The 20,090-nt window shown below is 36.3% G+C and overlaps 1 protein-coding gene and 1 long non-coding RNA gene across 5 annotated transcripts in view; one reads left to right on the top strand and one right to left on the bottom strand.

Annotated features, from left to right (window-relative positions):
- The window catches only part of CACNA1A (calcium voltage-gated channel subunit alpha1 A), a 360,780-nt gene that overhangs the window by 71,658 nt on the left and 269,032 nt on the right, over positions 1–20,090 (bottom strand). For 3 of the 4 annotated variants that reach the window (XM_087887342.1, XM_087887339.1, XM_087887341.1), the window contains 5 exons: positions 17,337–17,477; positions 15,891–16,092; positions 6,432–6,596; positions 5,963–6,073; positions 4,117–4,200 (listed from right to left, as the gene is read on the bottom strand). In XM_087887342.1, coding sequence (XP_087743468.1) covers positions 4,117–4,200; positions 5,963–6,073; positions 6,432–6,596; positions 15,891–16,092; positions 17,337–17,477 — 703 coding nt within the window. The remainder of the gene's footprint in view (positions 1–4,116; positions 4,201–5,962; positions 6,074–6,431; positions 6,597–15,890; positions 16,093–17,336; positions 17,478–20,090) is intronic. The other variant, XM_087887340.1, reaches the window with a different exon arrangement.
- The window catches only part of LOC117658913 (uncharacterized), a 96,555-nt gene that overhangs the window by 42,127 nt on the left and 34,338 nt on the right, over positions 1–20,090 (top strand). The window lies entirely within an intron of this gene.

The following is a 20,090-nucleotide window of genomic DNA, read 5'->3' as shown; positions in this document are numbered from 1 at the left end:
AGGAATTTGTACGTAGACTTTGTTTTGGACAGATATCCATTTGGCATACAGCAGACTTGTTAATATTCCTATCTTATGCAGGGAAGAACAGCCCACTCTCCAAATCTGATTTATTTAAATACTTAGATAAGTATCTAAGGGAGTGGTATCTTTGAATTTTTTATCATATTGTAGTCTTTTAATTGGTCACTATCCACTTCACCATAAGTGTGAAAGGCAATTCTAAAAGGCAAGCACATGCACATAGAAGGAACACATATAGATTAGGGATCTTCCTGTCATCAACCGGAGGAAATGCTGTTTGATGTCTGGAAAAGCAAAGATGACCTATATGATAATATAATTGCACAGGTATGAAAGGAAACAAAGGCAACAAAAATACCCCCCAATTGATCATTGTGCTGACAGTGAAAAAGTCTCCCCTTTGAGAATCTCTGGATTATAAAAGATGGTGGGAAGGTATCTTGGCTCCTTAACAAGAGGAAAACTGAGAACTCCTCAGCAGCTGGAATTAGGCAAGAATTTATCAAAGCTTCAAGGGAAATGTTGCAAAAATAATTTTGCAGCATTTCCTGTGGAGCCTAAACTGCTAACGGTCAAGTGGCTCAAATTACCCAATCACCACAGTTCTACCAAAAAGTCTTACCTGTTTTGATCAGCTAGGATAAATAAAAATCATTGTTCTTGTGGTTGACCTATGGTACAAACCAGAGGGGGAACATTTCTGGGTGATCTTTCAAAAGATCAGAAAGACAGAACACAGCACACCTCTGAGTTAGCTGACTGGGACAAGATTTGGCAATACCCTTTAGTTCCAGACATACAGTACATAAACTTTATATGATGGTATTATAAACTATTTTTTCTTTAACCTTATGACTAGTAGTCTATATCACAATGTTTTACTCAATAGCCTTTATGTAATGGCTTAGGCATGGCTCAGATACTTGGGTTGGTTTGTCATCAGTATGTGGATGATAGCTAGCTATATTTGATAGTTATATTGTCAACTGGAATCTACGTCTGACTTTGAAAAATGCAAGGCAAGGTGTCCTTTAAATTATGGGAATAGTGGGAGGAAATGCCAGATTAAAGCTGCCATGAGCATAGAAAGGAATTGTACTTTTATATCCACAGGTGCGATATCCTCGTATGCAATAGATTCTAATCTAACCATTCCATGTGAAGTATCTTCCAGTTTTAAGTCAGGGGTTCTTACAATGTGGGCCAATGCTTCTACACCCAGTTTTCCTCCTGCATGGTTGAGCAGTGGTAGAGGATTTTGATGCTTTCCACACGTATTATTAATTGGAATGTTTATTCCAATGTTTAATACAACTTTTTATAATGTGTGTTTTATGAGCTGCTTTTGAAAATATTTTGGAAACTATGTCCAGCACGGAATATTGCAGCCAGATTGTTATTCAGAACTTTGGATACAAACTGTCCTTTTATTGCTCTTTATTCACTTCAGAATCTCTGTTTCTGATCACAAAGCAGGGGCCTGGCAACATGAGAAGGTTCTCTCAGGAATCTAACCTGAGATTTCATGAAAAACTGTCAGCTTGTAAACAAATTAATTTATTAGAGTATTTTCTTTTAATGTAGGAGATATACCTACAGAACCTTCAAGTCCATGCAACAAAATAACCAGCTGTGATTAATATGCATCCTGACTATCTGGATAGCATTCCATATTCCAGCTCAGTCAGAAATGCCTTGGCCGGCTTTAAACCAAGAGAATATATGAGCCTCTCTATTTGGTGAAAATATCAGTTTTAAATATACTATTGCCATTTCAATTGGTGGCAATACAAGGTACACCTTAACAAAAGTGAATATGCTTTGGAACTTCCTTTGTTAGGGAATCATTTGGCTCTCATTTTGATACTTTAAAATATGCTGCTTTGAAACCCTTTTTGGCCAGAAATGAACAATAAATAAATATTATTTCAGGTATAGTTACATTCACTATTATGACTTTAGGCTGAATAGTGTGCAGTGTAATAAAGTAAATTTGTTTGAATTTTACTTTGTAAAAATCGGCTAAATTTCTAGAAAGGTTAGAATGTCATCAAAATCTGAAGACAATTGATGTTCGGCTTTTCATTAGCTTTCAATATAAGACAATAATGCTCTAATTAATTCTAAGAAATATTATTGTATACAAATCACATTCTATTGTAAAGGTTCATATTATTCTGGTACTAATTCTAAGAGAAAATGGATTTTACAAAATGTTATTAAAAGTGTTTAGAGAAATACATTTTTATAAGCTTATTATTCCTTGGGATTTTGATTTGGCTTTGATAACTTTTTCAAGACCAACAACAATTTCTGCAATTTCTTACAGTATTCTGAATTCATAGATTAACTAAAGCAGTACTTCCATCTGTAATCTCTTCCTTCTTTTGCAAAGTGTGTTTAAATAACCCTTTCAATGCTAAAGAAATGAATCATATCAAACTGCAAAATCTAGATTACATTTTTAAAAAATTAAAAAATAATATTGTTCCTATTAGTATAGCTGTTTCCTTACCCCTGCTAATCTGGGCACATTCATTACTTATAGAATAACGAACAAAATAAAACCCACTAAACACTCTATAAATGCTCAGGTATGTGTATGCTTTCACACACACGCTGTTTAATGAAAGGAAAGTAGTCAACCACATACACAAAGTTTTCAATTTGTCATTCTATTTTTCTAATCCTGAGCCTCATCTTCGTTGTGATCTACATTTTGTAAAAGTTATTCAGAACCCAATTCCTCAGTTTCTCTGCAGACAATATGAATATAATGCTGATTACTAGCCCATGTTGGAAGTCTGCATTTTAATCCTTGAAAAGCAAGGTCAGTCCTAAAATTGTGACTAGTTCAGGGCTTGTTACACTGTATCAACTTTCTCCAACCTGGTACTCCTCCAGTGTGTAGGAATTCACATACCACCCCCCTCCATCCCAATATGATAGCAGAATATGCCCTGGATTTGGTGAATGTAATAATGTACTACTGTCTCAGAATTTATAATCAGATATCCCTCCTTGCCCAATTCTTGTAAATACACAGAAAAAGATCTGTTATTGACTTTTCCAGCATCTTTTTCTTCACTTCAAAACTATTAGCTGTCTGATTGTGAAACAGCATGGGGAAGAAATTGTGAGGGAGAAGTTCTGTCTTGATTGAAATAATAACACAGCCTAGCTCAGAAAAAGAAAGGATATGAATATTTTCCCTTTTGTTTTTCCATGGGGTGAACAGGGAAAGGGCTGGAGATTGAATAGGGAAATAATGAGAAAGCTTCTTACTCCTACTACTGATTTCAAAGAAACAGTTATAGGAAGATCTGGATATCTGTACCTCTACACCTTGGATTAACAAATGACCCAACCACACCTGATATAAGTATCTAACAAAGCAATACCCAAACAGTCCTATTAATGAAGGTTGCATTAATCAGCTTCATCTATTTGAGTATTTTGCATTCTTAGGAAATTTAACTTCTAGCACTACACTAATAGTTCTGGTCTGGTCTGGTCTGTTAGGATGTCCTACTTGACAGACTTAAATGCTAATTGCTCCTCGATATGTATATATCTCTTTTTGAAAATGCCAGTTAATCCTAACCGTAATCTGCTCTTTGATTTCAATTGATGGCAAATTGCATCCTAAAAGGACTTAACAATTAATAATAGTCACATTAAAGATTAGTATAAGACCTTTCTAGAGGGACATTGACATCTATTCCAATGTAAACTGTCTCGTTTGAGCTCTTCTGATTTTCTGCCAAAATAAAGGCCTTTAATAAAACGAGTACTCCTAAAGTTCACAAATATTAGGGCCTACCTATATATTAACCTTTTAATAAAGAACTAAAAATATGGAATTGATTGTTGACATCTTAAATTTGCTTGTGGAGGAGGGGGGAAACTATTAACAGGTAAATAAATAAATCTCACAAGATTATCCTTGTACTACTCCTATTTTGATTTTTCTGATTTCTCTTCTGTTATGTGTTTAATATGGTGAATTTCTTGTGTGTCAATTTTTATTCCCCATTCCTTGAAGAATGCCTCCCTCCCCCAGAATGTCATGCTCACCAGTTTTGAACTTACCCCAAACTCTGTCACTAAGATGTCTGTGATGCTACCCAGAACTGTGACAAAATCAAAGATATTCCAGGCATCACGGAAATAATTCTATAAAGAAAGAACAAAACAAAGGACGAAAAGGAACAGCCACACAGCAGCAAACAGGTGACAACATTTAGTCACGACGGAAGCAACAATAACAAGAACAGAGAAATTTCCACTCTAGCTACCCTCTCCCCTCATAAACTCTGGGTTATCTGTTTAGTATACTCCAATTCTTATTATTCAAATTACAAAGGAACTTCCATTACCAAGGATTCTTTGTTTACATCATCCTTTTTTTCTGAAATAGTGGCAGTAGGGCATGTGTCACATACCCAGGTCACATACCCAGAAACCTATGGTATCTATAGAAATAGGTAGAAACCTATAGTATTGGCCATAAATATGACTGCAGCATATGAGAGTAGGGGAAAGCTTGCTGGGTGAGCACCTGAAGCAACCCAGTGAAGCCAAGATACGTATGCCTGTTTTGCAAGCAACCAGCAACTATGTACAACTTTCCTTAATTCCACTACATTTATCTGTAGGACAGTCACATGAACGTCTATAAAATAAATACAACACACATGAGCTTAATAATATGATTTTTGCACCTGGGCAGCATTCCATTAAAGGAAAAAAAAGCTAAAGGTTTCTAAGTCTGACTAAGTAATGGCAAAGCTGTTGAAAAGTATAATTTAGCTCATTAGAAAAGCAAATAGAAAGATGTTAGGATGAGTAAGATCTTAAACCAAGTAATTTTACTGGGGAGAATAACCTCAACAGAAATATAAAACATAGCAGTGAGGAGTAGGAAGGTTATCTTCTAACCATCACAAATATAGTACTGTTAATTATAATTGCTTAAGATACTATTTATTTAGAAGCATCTGTTGCCTGAAGAGCTGGCAATCAAAAAGGTAAAGAGTGGGGAAAGACTAAAGATTCAGAATTATCACACATTGGCCCTTATGCAGCAAGGAATACTTTGTGCACTGACAGTCTAAGTGTGTATTTGTGTTTGTTTAAAGGTAGGTTGGTCTTGTGGAGTCTTATTTTCCTTATGCAATTCTCACAATATCGATTGTAACAAATTATTGTTCCTATAAAATTATGGTGGTTTTTATTTTCCTTTTAAATGTCCACAGGTACTAATGAAATTTTTGGTTCAAGATTTGTGTGGATATATTTTTTTCCAATGGAGAGCCAAGATCTTTACCATGGACTCAACATTGAAAACATGTACTATTTTTTTTAGATTTTGTTCAAGTGGAAGGATCAACACCTTCATTGAGAATAGGCTAACAAACAACTAATATTTGCACATAATGTTTTCAGTTTTCAGGTGACTATTATTTCTGAGGAGTTGTCCACAAATCAATTAGTAATAACTATTTTTGAGATATGGAGCTACTTCTGTCAAATAGATCTTATTAGCTGATAATTTTAAATATATATTTATTTTAAATTAGAAGTGTTGATTGTAATTAACAATAGCTAGAACATTAAACTTGGATATATGAAATGTATATAATTAGTTCTACAGCAAGGGAAGCCAATCATTAGTCTGTTTTTCTATACTCCTAATAAATTACAAATCCATTAGTAAATTACAGAATAATGACCTTCAATGGCCAATTTCTGACATTCTTGTAGCACTATATAGAAGACAAGAACTGAGAATCCTGAGAACCTATAGTGGGGCAGATGTTTTAAATTGTTTTTTTTTTAAAAAAGTGTAATGTATTTTTTCTTGTTTCTTATGGTAGCGGTATGCTTCTTACGTTTTACAGTGGAATTTGTAAATTCTAGCAAGAGTGATACTTACTAGCACTCCAAAGGCAATGATTTTCAGAATACATTCCAAGGAGAACAGGGCAGTGAAGACAATGTTGAACATCCTTAATAAATTATCGTAAAGATTTGTTGCATTGTAGAACTACCGAAGAGGAGATATGAGGGAGAGACAAGAGAGAAAGAAAGCACAATCATGAATTAAACTAGCGTGATCTAAAAACAATCTAAAAGTCTAGGACCAAAGTAAGATTTATACTAGTAAGACTCAAGTTAGTCCACAGTTCAGGAATTAGTCAGCAGGGCCAGTCAGCAGAATTAAGGAGATATCAATAGAGTAAGATTAACAGGAGCTCATATAATTATATAGGGGTGTGTGTGTGTGTGTGTGCATATGCATCTATGTGCATGCATATACATTATGTATGATGTATGGGCAAGTCAAGATACATATGATATATATTCAGTGTAGGTAGTACCAATTCATAGCAATTTCTACTTACTTTCATCATTAAGACAATGGTGTTTAGGGCAATCATGGCCATAATGGTGTATTCAAAAGGAGGGGAAACCACAAACTGCCACATACGGTACTGAAAGCTCTGCTTATTTTGAGGCATGTGTCGGGTTAGTGGCTTGGCGCTGATAGCAAAATCAATGCAGGCTCGCTTGTGAAAAAAAGGAAGAAACAACAATTAGGGATCTACAGTATTAGTCTCCTTCAAACAAACAAACAAAAAAAAAAGCTAAAGAAATCCCAGGATATATGTTACACTGAAAGCTTTTGTTGCAGCTACAAGTACATTGCCTAATCATATGGTAAATTATGTTAATGATTTAGTTTGTATTTCCCCCAGTGCCTGCCCTTATATTGCTGTTTTAAATGAATCATTTTTGAGCATGGCCTTTGACACACCTTCACATGCACCAGCCATTCTAGGCAAAAAAGGAAGTACGCATCCCTATATTAAATATGGGGGGGGAGAGATTAAATAATTCCTATCCTAGACAAATTTAACTTTAAATCAATTGTATTAAAGTCTGGCCAAAAACAAAAACAAAAAAACACCACTTACCTTTTTGCTCCCCACTCTTAAGGAGATATAATAATGTTTTTCATCAGAATAGATAGCAATATGTACAAGTAATATAAGACCTTTCCTTATCACTATATAAATGTGCTTTCCTTCAGTTTCTAAGATGACACACACTTTTTGCTACCATACTTTTTGCTGCCTTCATTGTTAAGCCTGGTTCTGCCTCAGCAGTGAAGTAGCAACTCTATCTTTACTAGATAGAGACACCATCACCCCTTACACAAATACCATGTGCCTGAGGCTAGCATCATCTAGAATCCTCTCCTGAGTCTTTGAGGGGTGACAGTTCTGTTTAATACACAAATGATGCTCTCTTGCATTACTGAGTAGTACCCTCTCTTGCATGTTAAGTTTATGGTCCAATCCATGTGATGTAGTGCTGCCCTGTAAAATATTTCATCCACAGGCAATATTGGAAACTTTATAGACAAAGCTCACTATCCTTTCCCTGCTTCTCCTGCCATCCTTGCAAGTCCTGCGAGGACTAGCAATATATATAGTGTATACATACACACACACACACACGGAACGGTGGGTGGCTCTATAGACACCAATCCCATAGATCGCTTCTGGGACCAGAGAACTGGCACCTACAGAATTGCTTCTCCCTTAATACTCTTAAAGCCTTTTTGACCCAGATCTGTTTAAAAGTAGCTTTATCCACTTCTCCTACTAGCTGGAGAAAAAAAGTGCCAGTCCAAGGACAGGGAAAATCATAGGAAGAAGTGGGGGGGGGGAGTGACAGGTAAGACGGTGAGAGAACTTAAATTGTTCCCTCTTCATCTGTTACCCATTTTTCAGTAATGTTAAATCTTGTGGTCTTGAGTACATCAGGTATATTTAAAAATAGCACTCCTCTCTTCTCCTTCTATCCTGAAAAGTGTGTGTGTTGCTGTTTGTAAAAACCAATTCACTCCTGCAGCCTGAGCAAAAATGCCCATGGAGGGCAATGCAACACGATCAGAGGGGATACACAAGCTAACAGCAGCCTAAAATGGCCAATAGGAGCTGGGCAGATCTCAATATCCCTAGTATCCACAGAGGAATCATTTATCATTTAGGAAGATTTGTGTCTGAAGAGAAAAAAAAATGTCTAACTACCTGAATATCTTTCAGCAGCCTCTGTGTTAGGCTAGAAATGACAGAGATATCATGAAGATATGATGGTTAACAATGTTTGTGCCATAGGCAGTGAACCTTGAACAGCTCTATATTACACCTGGGGACAATGCATCATTATGTCTATGGAGATTCTCAGTCATCCAGGTTATGGTTATTCCAAAGGTTCTTTTTCAAAAGTCAACTGGACTTTCTTGATTTTTTTCTCCTTAAAAATGTTTGAACTGAAGAAGCTTCTTGGATGAGAAGCAAAATATTTTCAAGGAAAAACACCCAGAAAGCCTAGTTGTCTTTTGAAACTTCATCTTAAGAGCATTTGTTTGCATTATTTTTTAAAGACATGAATATCACAATGGAGAGCAAGCAATAATAAATGGCAATTAGTTCTTAGTTCTGGCATCGTCTTAGCTGTAACTCACTACATAGTTGAGGCTTTGGCCATGATAATATATGTTATAGGTTGTAAAGGAGGCAGTAATTAGAAAGCCTGAATTTATTTATTAATAAAAATAAATTTCAGAAAATCAGTTTGTAGTAATAGCTAAGAAGATAAAGTTTGATATTTTAGTCATCGGTCCAAAAGTCCAGAGCCTTGTCCAAAAATCAAACCTGGTTTTCAGTCCACAGAATAGAAGCATAGGAAACTTTGTATCATGGAATGCAGGTCAAAAAGTGGAAGAGTTGTTTCCAGCAATGAAAAAGGCCTGAGGGATGCTTGTTTATAGCAAGAGTTATTGCCCTTGACTAGTAGAGCTGGTGGAGCTACTGTAATTAGCATCAAATAAAGTACCTTGTCCTAGCCCAAAGTCCTTGTCCCCATTTGCATCTAACTATGGCATAAATATGCCCAGGCTGGCACCATCTTTTGTTCTGTTCTCCCCCTCCCTCCCCCATTTTGTTTCCCATCCATGAATGAGTCACATTTAAGTTGTCCTTAGCTATACTGTTATTAAAACAGTGTTTTCCCTCTTGAACTCATAGCATCTGAAGACAGTATCAGGGTTTTCTTTGCAAATGCTATTTAGGATGGCACAGGCAGGAATTTAATAAGGCAGATCTCTAATAATTAGGGCTATTGCATAAAGTAATGTAGATATTAGGAAACAACTCATGGAATTGCTATGTGTCAAATGAAAGTTCCATTTACAGTAAAATCAAGGTTCAAACCCTTGTGTCCCTTTTCTCTTGCCCATATAGTGGACAGGCTTGAGGATTCTCTCTTTTGAGCAGAAACATGGTTTCCTCTCATTTCTGTTGTTATAGAAATGGACTTGTCTAGTTTTGGATTATTTGCCTCTCACCTATCCAGAACTAGTTTTCATGCTACCTCACCTTTCAGATTCTCCTTTCCCCACCCCATTCATGGAAGAGCTTGTTGCTTCTCCCTTCCTTTTCTCCAGCATGAGTGACCTAGGAAGGATCTAGGACTTTTCCACTGCTTCATGGATTGCTTGCTGAAGCTGAAAAATTCCTCCCCCCCCCCGCCCCACACACACAATCCAGAAAGCTGGAGGATAAGGAATTTGTCTCCTCTTCCTGAGGAAACTTGAAGGAGTCTATAGGCAGAGAGAAAAATCCAACATTGTAACCTCCTGTTTAGGCACTTTTTTGTGTCCAGAAATCATCCCCCAAGATGATGTCCAAAATATCCTGACAACCAACAGGTGATGGGGAAGTAATTCCAGTGTCATGTATCTTAACTCCAGCAGACTGTCCCAGTCCAAAACTTGTTGTTCCAGGGATAAGAAGTGGAAAAGTGTCAATCCCATCCTGAGGATCAGAGGTAGGTAGGATAGGAATGGCTTTTACAGATTTGCCTATTATCCTCATCCAGAAATCTGCTGGTGGATGCAGATGCAGTTCAGGTTCTCTCTTGGCAAAAGTCCTTTCCCTGTTCCTCAAATTTGCTCCCTCCTCCTCAGAATTCAAGTTGATAGGTGCTGTAACCAGATTGCAAGGGCAGAGAAAGTTGAATTTACATGCAATTTCCAGCAGCAATGGATAATGGTGGTCAGCAGTTTGCAGTAGGAAGCCCTGGCAAAATATAGTGGTTTTTCAAGGAGCTGGTGTACTGCCTGAAGTTCTTGTAGAAAGTATATAGCCCCCAGACTGGGAGAAAGTGAGTTATATGAGGTAACAGAACTGCACAGAATCCTTGAAACAAAAAAATGTAAACAGAAGAACAAACCAAGTTGTTACATGTGAACTCAGCCACAGGCAAGAGTGTAGATAAATTGTTTTGCTGGTAGCTTACATAGCAACGATGGCATTGCTCTAAGGTGACATTTGTCCTCTATATCTCATAAGTGGATTGTAGGCAATGCACTGAAGAAAAAAATAAGTTTAATATCTAATATTGGAAAAGAGCATCCGAAAATAGCCTGTGAATAAAACACTTCTGTTAAAAATGAGATGACCAGGAATGCTTCAATGTCAGAATATGTAATAGAGGATCAGTCTCTGAAGACTTGCCAGATGGAAGGAACCATCTTGGAAAACATTGCTGACATGTTCATACCCTATAAGTGGTTAATCAGTTGTATAATCCATGGAAACTGTGACTTGAGGCTCCTTTGGAAAGGGAGGCAATGCAACAGTTCAGCTAGTTTGTAGATAAAGTTCAGACGTGGCAGCAGCTGAGACAAGAAGATCCATAGGCATTAACACCTACTTGGACAAGAAAAATACTGGAGCAGAAAGTGTGCGGCCTTAAGTAGTCCCAAATGCTCTAATGACTAAGTTGTAAAATCTTCTCAAGGAAGGAGGAATGTATAATTAGCCATTGTGATGCAATTGTCCCCATTCCCAAGAAAAGGAAAGGTGAATTGGAGGTCTCCCTGAAGATCATGTGCCCAAGCCCATAGATATGGGACCTGTCATTCTGATGTGTGAATTTGTCTGGTGAAATGAAGAGTATGTAATTAGTATGTAATGAAGAGTATGTAATTAGCTCTCAGAGGCTCAGACTGAGGCTACTACTGGAAGTGGGAACACAAAATGTTCAGACTGGAGAACAGAACCGTGAGATGGGGGTGGGGGGTTTGACATGTGGAATAAACTATTCAGACGTGTGTGAAAAAGTATCAGCCTGTGCTATGAAAATTAAATTGGGAGAATTGTGCCCACCTGAGTGTGTGAAAAGACTGTAGATACTCCAGGATCTTGTGGTCTGTTTGGACTTCAATGGGGTGTGAAGCTTCTTACAAGAGGTGTGCCAGTGTTGAAAAGCATCTCTGATCACTAATAATTCCTTGTTCAAAACATCACAGTTCCTTTTTGGCTTCAGTAGCTGTCTAGAATAAAGGGTGCAAGGCAAAAGTCTTTGTTCAAAATCCTCAGATGTCTGGAAAATGATTGCCCTTAAATCAAAATCAGAAGCATCTGTTTGAACAACAAAGGCGCATGATGGCAGAGGATAAGGCAGGGAGGCAAAAGTCTGTTCAAATGAGGAACAAGCCTGTTGAGCATCAAGATTCCACTTGAAACTATGCATGATGCTTGAAAATCCCATTTTATGCAAGATGGGTGAAAGCTTTTATATATGTTGCAAAATCATGGATCAATTGGTAATAAAATTTAAGAATCTTCCAAATTGTTGCATTCCCTTGACATTGTGGGTGTGTGTACATACTCAAGGAGAGAATTGAATTCATTTTGGTGAGATCCATTGTGATTCCCACAGAAAAGTTGTGGTGCCGTTGATAATCCAAGAGGTCAATTTCTCTATTTTAGTATATACATTGCATAGGTAGAACTGGTGAAGTACACTATGGAACTTTTTAGTGTGAGTAGTTGATCTTCAGAATAAATTAACAGGTCATCAAATAAACTTCAATGTAGCAGTCCAGTGTCTCATGAAAAATGTGGGATTTATAAATTTATTGATGGACATAAACTGAACTATATGTCTGTATGAACTTTTCATATTGCATGGCAAAGCGAACTAAATATAGGTACCCCACCTTCATGTAAATTAAACTACATTCTCTTCTGAGATCTAAACTGGCAAAAATGCGGTTTTTAAAAGTTCAGAAATGAGAGAGAGCTAATGATGCTTAATGATTATAGAATTTAGAACTAATCATGAAATTCAAAGAATTATTTTTTCTTTTTAATGGAATGATGACTGAGAATGCCAAGGGACAAATAAATCCCAACCTTCAACTTGACATCAAGGTTTCCATTTCTTTAATGACATGGGCAAGCAGGTAATTTCTGTAGCTGCTTTCTCTTTGGAAGAGGCTCGGCATTAGGTTTGGCATTTTGGAGAGTCAAAGGCGGTATTTTCTTGCTCTCAAGAATATGTAGGTTATAGATCTGAAGCAGATGCATCCCCAATGCTATAGAGACATGTATAGAAGAAGCGAAAATGAAAAGTATATCAAAAGTTTAATAAAATGATGGTCCTGAGTACAGGTATCTACCATCAATGATTTCCATCTTCATTAATGGATCTACTGCCTAAATAGCTAGGTATATTTGTATTCAATTGCAGTCTACAAAACTGCCCTAGCTTTAAAATCTACTAGGCTCTGAAGGTTTATGGCAGTCAATTTTTTGTGTGAGGCGAAGGAGATACTATGAGTATTATACATCCTATTCCTTTCTCAAGCTCCTAGAATTTGGTTTGTTGGTTCCTCATAAGCAAATTTAGAACATTTAGGGTATTTGTTTGCAAAATGTTTCCCCTTCCTACATATATAATACTTAGCTCTTGTCTCAGCTAAGTATTTTAGGGGGGCAAACTGGTCAAAATACACCCAAATCCTACAACATAAATGAACTTCCTCCGTACATTAACATAACTTTTTTGCAGCCAACAATGGAGCTCTGATGGCTCCATGCGTGCATTTAACATTTGAAGATTAGATGGGGAGGGGAGGGGGGTTTGAAAAAAAGGAAAGGGAGAGTAATTTCATCACTCCTTCCTGCCCATATTCTGTGCCTCTTTCATGAGTCTTATATTTGTAACAACACAACATTGGATTAACACTTCCAAGGTGCTCGGAGTGCTTTCTCCATTAAGTTTGTTCTATAATTCATCAGGCAGGCGCTCTTTAAATTGGTTTATCAAAGGTAGCTGATTCAAATCATGTCCTGAACAAAAATATTGAAAGTTAGCCACATATGTGCACACTTGATGTTCACTTTGTAAGCATCACATCTCATCATTGTCTGTAGCCTATCTGGTAGAATCATCAAAGGCAGCTCTCAGTCTGGTCATTAAATTTGTATAATTGTCTGTATCAGAAATGTTATGTTTCAGGGGATGGGGGGATGCCCATTTTTCTGTTTCTCTGATCAAAAGACTAATTATAAGTTAGGATGATATGTGTAAAATTCTCCTGTTCTCAAGAAATAGTATAATTTTAATTGAATGATAAAGATCATAAGCATCTTGAGAGTCTATTGTCAAGCAAAAGATTGGGGGACTGTAGCAGCATGGCTGTAGAAGATACTATTGCAATCAGTGGAACTTGATCAGACCATCTGTTATTCTAATCTAGTCGGTTCATGGTCTAGTTTTAATGGTTCTTCTGGGTCATCATCTAATTCTAATACTTTGCCACTCAGGTCTGAAACAGGAGAAAGGTGCAGGAAACTTAGTCACTGCTTAATGTTATTGGAAGAATTTTGGCCACCTTCTACAAACTCAAAGTGATTCTTTTCTTCTATAAGAAAGGGATTTAAGGGAATGCTGCAATTGCTGTTAGGCTTCTATAATCAAATACTAGAACTGGAATCAATGTAGGCAGACATTTAACCACACATACTTCTGATAATTGTATTGTAAATTATAAATGCAATGATTGTTATATATCAAATGCAAGCCCTATTTACCTTGAAATCTTATGTGTCTTTCTCCTTTGAGATAAAATGAGCTTGAGGCTTCTATTTTTGGGACATTTCACCTTTCCCATGTTATGGTATGAGACTGATCTGATTTTAGGCTTCTTTTGACCTTGCCAAAAGTAGCCCTTTCTGACAGCCAATAGTAAAAACTGTTATTACACTTCATCAACAAAAATGTTGGAGGCAAAAGTTATAAGACCAGTGGTGGGAGAGATCAGAACATTTGTTGATTCAGACTGTTAACTATGCTCTCTTCCCTCTCATCTCTAGCCAGACTAAACTCCTGCTGTCTGTAAAGAGCTGACATAGCAATGCTATGATTTTTCCCCCCTATCAAAATAATGCAACAACACTAGACTGCTCAGCCTGCAAGTCTTTTACTTGTCATTTTAGTAAAATCTGAAATAGCACAACTAAGGAATGACAGGTCTACCCTCATTCCGCAACTGATATTAAGGAATATAGAACTTGAAATATGTTGTCTATTTAGAAAAGATGGGGGAGAGAAATCCCCATTAAAACGACTTTTAATGATTCAGCTCCTTCATCTAATCTAATTTTTAAAAAATTTATTAAGCTCAGCTTACAATAGAATACGGTATAGAAAGAAAGGCACAGGGAAAAGCCTAGATTTAATGGACAAAGTCCTACAACCAAGAATACTGCATTCCTATTACACCAGAGTGACTAGTGGATGTTTTTCCTTTTGGTTGAGAGGGAAGGAGCAAAGATAGGGGAATTTATGTCTTTGCTAATCAAGTGTTACATATACATAATTAGAACAGCATCATTTAGCAGTGAATCACAAAGGAGACAATAGAGGCAGAAAATTTTGTGCTGGTATAGTTTTCTGCTGACTCAGAGAAGGATGGGTAGCATTAATTCAGCAGTGGGGAGAGGCTGTGGCCCTCAGATTAGTTTCCAAAGCTCTTTATGACTTCAAACTTTGCAAGACTGATTTATTATTCTTCTGCTAGCCTGTGGGAAAGGAGGAAAAGAGGGAAATGGTAGGAGAAAGGCAAATGAGAGAAAAAGGGGAGCAGGCTTGTCCAATAACAGATTTACATAAGAGAATGTATCCCTTAATAGAAAAAAAAATCTGTATTTTTTATTTTAAAGTAATTTCTCCCATAGGCAGATATTGGGAGGAGGGAGGGATGGTGGGAGGGAGGGAGAGCAGTCCTGTCTGCTAATACAGTACCCTTGAGAGAATGTGGCTTTTAATAGAAAAAAGGTCCTACTCTTTGGATTTTAAGCCATTTCCCCATGGGCAGCTAGTTAATGGAGGTTATGACTATTTGTAGAGAAACGAAACAAAAAGGATTATTAGTGTGCCATAGAATAAGGATCAGACTCTTTTCTCTTTCGTAAGGAAGAACAGCCTAATGCAAGAAGTGGAGCAGCAATAATCTCAATTCTATACTATGTAAAATGCCAATAGTATATGATGCTAATATACCTACATGAAGTTGATAGATAATATATATTGATCAAAATAGTATTATATAGGTCAGCTTTTCTCCACAATTAGCCATATTATTATTTCATATATTCTATAGATCTACAGCATATGAATTTTTGTCCTTATATATTCTAAGTATTTTAATTTTCCAGACTTTATCATGATGAGAACATGCAGCTTCTTGTTAGTTTTCTATAAAAATCTGCCTTTGCAGTCTTTCTGGTATCAAACTTTCTTTGCTACCAGTTACAGACTCAGTAAAATCAGTTTTTCAGTTCCTCCTGCACCTTGCAAAATATTTTTGTACCAAGCTGAAGTCTTTGAACTGCTAAAAATTTAAGAGAGAATGAGAGAAATGAATGCTTATTTTTTTAATAATATCCTCACTGTCAAAACAACATTTTCATTGGATTTTCCAATGTATGCCATACCTCATTTTTCTCCAGACTGTATTCCTCCATCATCTTGTCCCCTTGCTCTTGGAAAGTGATGATGATTAAGGCCACAAAAATGTTGACAAAAAAAAATGGGAAGACCACAAAATAAACCACATAGAAGATGGACATCTCCATGCGATAACCAGGGCTGGGCCCCTGATTCTCATATGTAGCATCCACTGAGTGCTTAAGAACACTGCAAAAAAAAAAGTATTAGTTTTTGTTTTATATAAATTGTTTATATTTTATGTTAGTGTATTATTACTTTGGTATTTCATTACATCTGTTGTAAACTTCTTAGAGTCTAGTTAGATTGAGGTGGTATATAAACAAATAAAGAAAATGTAATTTTATTAATATAATTCTAATTCTAGCATATTATCGGCATATTATAATAATATTATTATATAATAATATAATACTATACAGGCTTATATCAGATTGTATAATACAATGCACATTAATATAACAGTCATCTTTTTCTTGCAACTAATAAATAAACAATATGATATCTTTAAAAGTGCTGCTTGGGTGTAGAAGGATCCTATTACTAACATGGAGTCTTTCCAACACAGTATTCTTCAGATGTCTTGAACTTCATTTCCTACAATCCTCAGCAAACATGATTAAATTAGACACCTGGAGAGTAGCCTTAAAACTCCAGTCAACTTTGTAGTAAAATATGTCAGAACTGAATAATTATTGGTTACAAAATGGAAATAGTATTTCTGGTTCTGTTGTACTTGTGATTTTTTTCCTTCAGTATCCCAAAGCCAATATTTAAGGCCCAGCATAATAATTAAAGTACTGATAATAATGAGAACTGAAATTTAAATTAACACTCTCCCATGGTAGGCATAAAGAAGCTTAAGAAAATTTCTTATGCCAGTCTTTAATTTTGAGGTGCTGGAAGCTCTGAATTCCCAGCTTATATTGATTTATATTGTTAATTTTATAAAGAAACCCACTTTTCCTCGTAACATCTTTCATAATAACAATCTCAGATTTGTTTGACCAGAATGATACATTATAAAACAAAAATACATCCATTTCCCTATATATTGCCAAATGTTGTTTTATAGCCTATAAATTTTGGAATTTAATCCAATGTCAGAGTATGTGTCTTTTTACTACTTGTTATCTGTGACATGTACTTTTTTTTTCATGTTGGTTGGTCAAGTTTTGAATCTTCTGTGCCATTGTAAATAAATAATTTATCCAACTGGGGTGGTATTTTCATATGGTAAGAGTAAACAAGCCTAAACAAAAGTAGCATAGACAAGCCTAAATAAAAGTAGCATAATGACCTCATCTGTATAATTTATGTAATTCAGATCAAGTTTAGATTAGCTAAATCCAACATTCTTATTTAATGACAGCCAATTAGATGCTCAAGGTCCCTGTTGTTTTAAAACATCCTTATTTTCATCAATAACTTACTCTGGCCAACCTTCTCCTGTAGACACAGTGAAAAGGGTAAGCAGTGCCCATAGTACATTGTCATAATGGAAATCATATTTCCTCCACTCTCGTCTCTCAGCCTTCACTTCATTGTTCTTCTCGTAGACTAAATATTCTCCTCTAAGGAAGATCAACAAAAATGTTCAGAGACAAGTTTACACAATGGAGTTTAACAGTTTAATAGAATAGAATAGAATAGAATTCTTTATTGGCCAAGTGTGATTGGACACACAAGGAATTTGTCTTGGTGCATATGCTCTCAGTGTACATAAAAGAAAAGATACATTCGTCAAGAATAAGAATAAGTAATAAGAATCTTCTAAGATGTAAATGGTCTCTTTGACAGCATTAACATTCAAAGGAGATTGTGAAAAGAGGTGTTTATTATTTATTCAGATTTCAAAATTGACTGAAAGATTAATCAAGCAAACATCACTACTGTATAGTTACTAATCTGATGTTAGTCTCCCCAAACAAAAGGTAATTATGGGAAGATCAATTCATATACAGTTACTTTATTTAAAATTTGATACTATATTATTTAACTGGGGATGAAACTGAATAAATTTATTAGGATAATTTTCAATACAATAATTTTGCATTATTTTCAGTTGCTCCATATATTTTCCCCCAATAAAGTTGCCAAAGTTGCAAACCAATTCTTTAGCAATTTGAAGAATCTAAAGCTTCTGGTTTGAAAAGTTTTTACAGTGCTGAAAATGTAGACTGAATTGTTTTAAAATGTTTTTCTCATACAAAATTCTGAAAAAATAGCTAAACATATCTGCAATATCTTTGCCTAATTTAGATTTTTGAGTAGTAGTAAGTTTTCAGAACAGCAAAATAAATTGATTCCATCTCAGATAATTGTATGACTCCAGATTTTATGGTTGCCATGGCAACAATAGGTTTGTTATCCCTCTATAAAGGTGATTGTGCAATTAAAATGACTAGCAGTGATGGATTCCTAGGGGATTTGGGCATGCCTTGTCTGTGGTCATAGTCAAAATGTTTTGAACAGCAAAGGGGTGATTTGTGCCCTTGCTTTAAAAACTCCCAAATGCTCTTCCCTAAACAGAGCTTGTTTGGCTCCCTGATATACTCAGGTTTTGAAAACAGAAACAGATGGAATGGCACCTTGAACACAAATGGGGAAAAAACTCAGGTCAAAATTAATCAACACAAGTGAGAATGCCTCAGATATTATTCTCTGGTAGCGATGATGACAAAGAAACAATCCCTATCTCAGTTATGTCTTTGAAGCTCTAGAATCTAGAGGAATGTTTCAACTTGCTTTGAGTTATTGTCTAATTACATAGATAAATTAAGGGATCCTTCTAGTCCATAGTTACCCTTTTCCTCAGATGTTTTAAGACAAATTGATTCAATTCAATAAATGAACCTATTGAGAACATCTTTATTGATAGTTTAGTAGCAAAGGTCCAGGAATATTGATTGGGCAACAAAGGAAACTAAACTATTTAAATTATAGTAAATGATTTAAATTCTGCATGTCTGTAAATATCACACAGAGACTGAAGGAATGTCAAGGCAAATTATCCTTTGCATAACATAGCCACTAGAGAGATGTTAAATCTGAGAGTAAAATGAGTTGTGTACTCTGATTTAAAAATGAATATAGTTGTGCTGTTTTCCTTCCTTTTAAATACAGTTCATTACCCATTAATGAATCTATCACAGAATTAAGAAATTCTAGCATTTCATCTGTGCTTTCCATAGCCTCTCTTGTGGAGGGGACTGACACTTGGCCGCTTTTAAATACAGTCAGGTCCAGAAATATTGGGACATCGACACAATTCTAACATCTTTGGCTCTATACACCACCACAATGGAGTTGGAATGAAACAAACACAATGTGTGTTAACTGCAGACTGTCAGCTTTAATTTGAGGGTATGTACATCTAACTCAGGTGAACGGTGTAGGACTTACAGCAGTTTGCATATGTGCCTCCCACTTGTTAAGGGACCAAAAGTAATGGGACAATTGGCTTCTCAGCTGTTCCATGGCCAGGTGTGCGATATTCCCTCATTACCCCAATTACAATGTGCAGATAAAAGGCCCAGACTTCATTTCAAGTGCGCTATTTGCATTTGGAATCTGTTGCTGTCATCTCTCAAGATGAGATCCAAAGAGCTGTCACTATCAGTGAAGCAAGCCATCATTAGGCTGAAGAACCAAAACAAACCCACCAGAGAGATAGCAAGAACATTAGGCGTGGCCAAAACAACTGTTTGAAACATTCTCAAAAAGAAGGAATGCACCGGTGAGCTCAGCAACACCAAAAGACCTGGGACACCACGGAAAACAAGTGTGGTGGATGACCGAAGAATTCTTTCCCTGGTGAAGAAAACACCCTTCACAACAGTTGGCCAGATCAAGAACACTCTCCAGGAGGTAGGTGTATGTGTGTTGAAGTCAACAATCAAGAGAAGACTTCACCAGAGTGAATACAGAGGGTTCACCACAAGATGTAAACCATTGGTGAGTCTCAAAAACAGGAAGGCCAGATTAAAGTTTGCCAAACAACATCTAACAAAGCCTTCACAGTTCTGGAACAAGATCCTATGGACAGATGAGACCAAGATTAACTTGTACCAGAGTGATGGGAAGAGAAGACTATGGACAAGGAAAGGAACTGCTCATGATCCTAAACATACCACCTCATCAGTGAAGCATGGTAGTGGTAGTGTCATGGCGTGGGCAAGTATGGC

This window comes from Pantherophis guttatus, chromosome 2 (assembly GCF_059756535.1).
Source record: "Pantherophis guttatus breed Tessera chromosome 2, ASM5975653v1, whole genome shotgun sequence".
In the NCBI taxonomy this organism is placed as follows: Eukaryota; Metazoa; Chordata; class Lepidosauria; order Squamata; family Colubridae; genus Pantherophis; species Pantherophis guttatus.
This window is presented reverse-complemented; position numbering and strand designations above follow the sequence as displayed.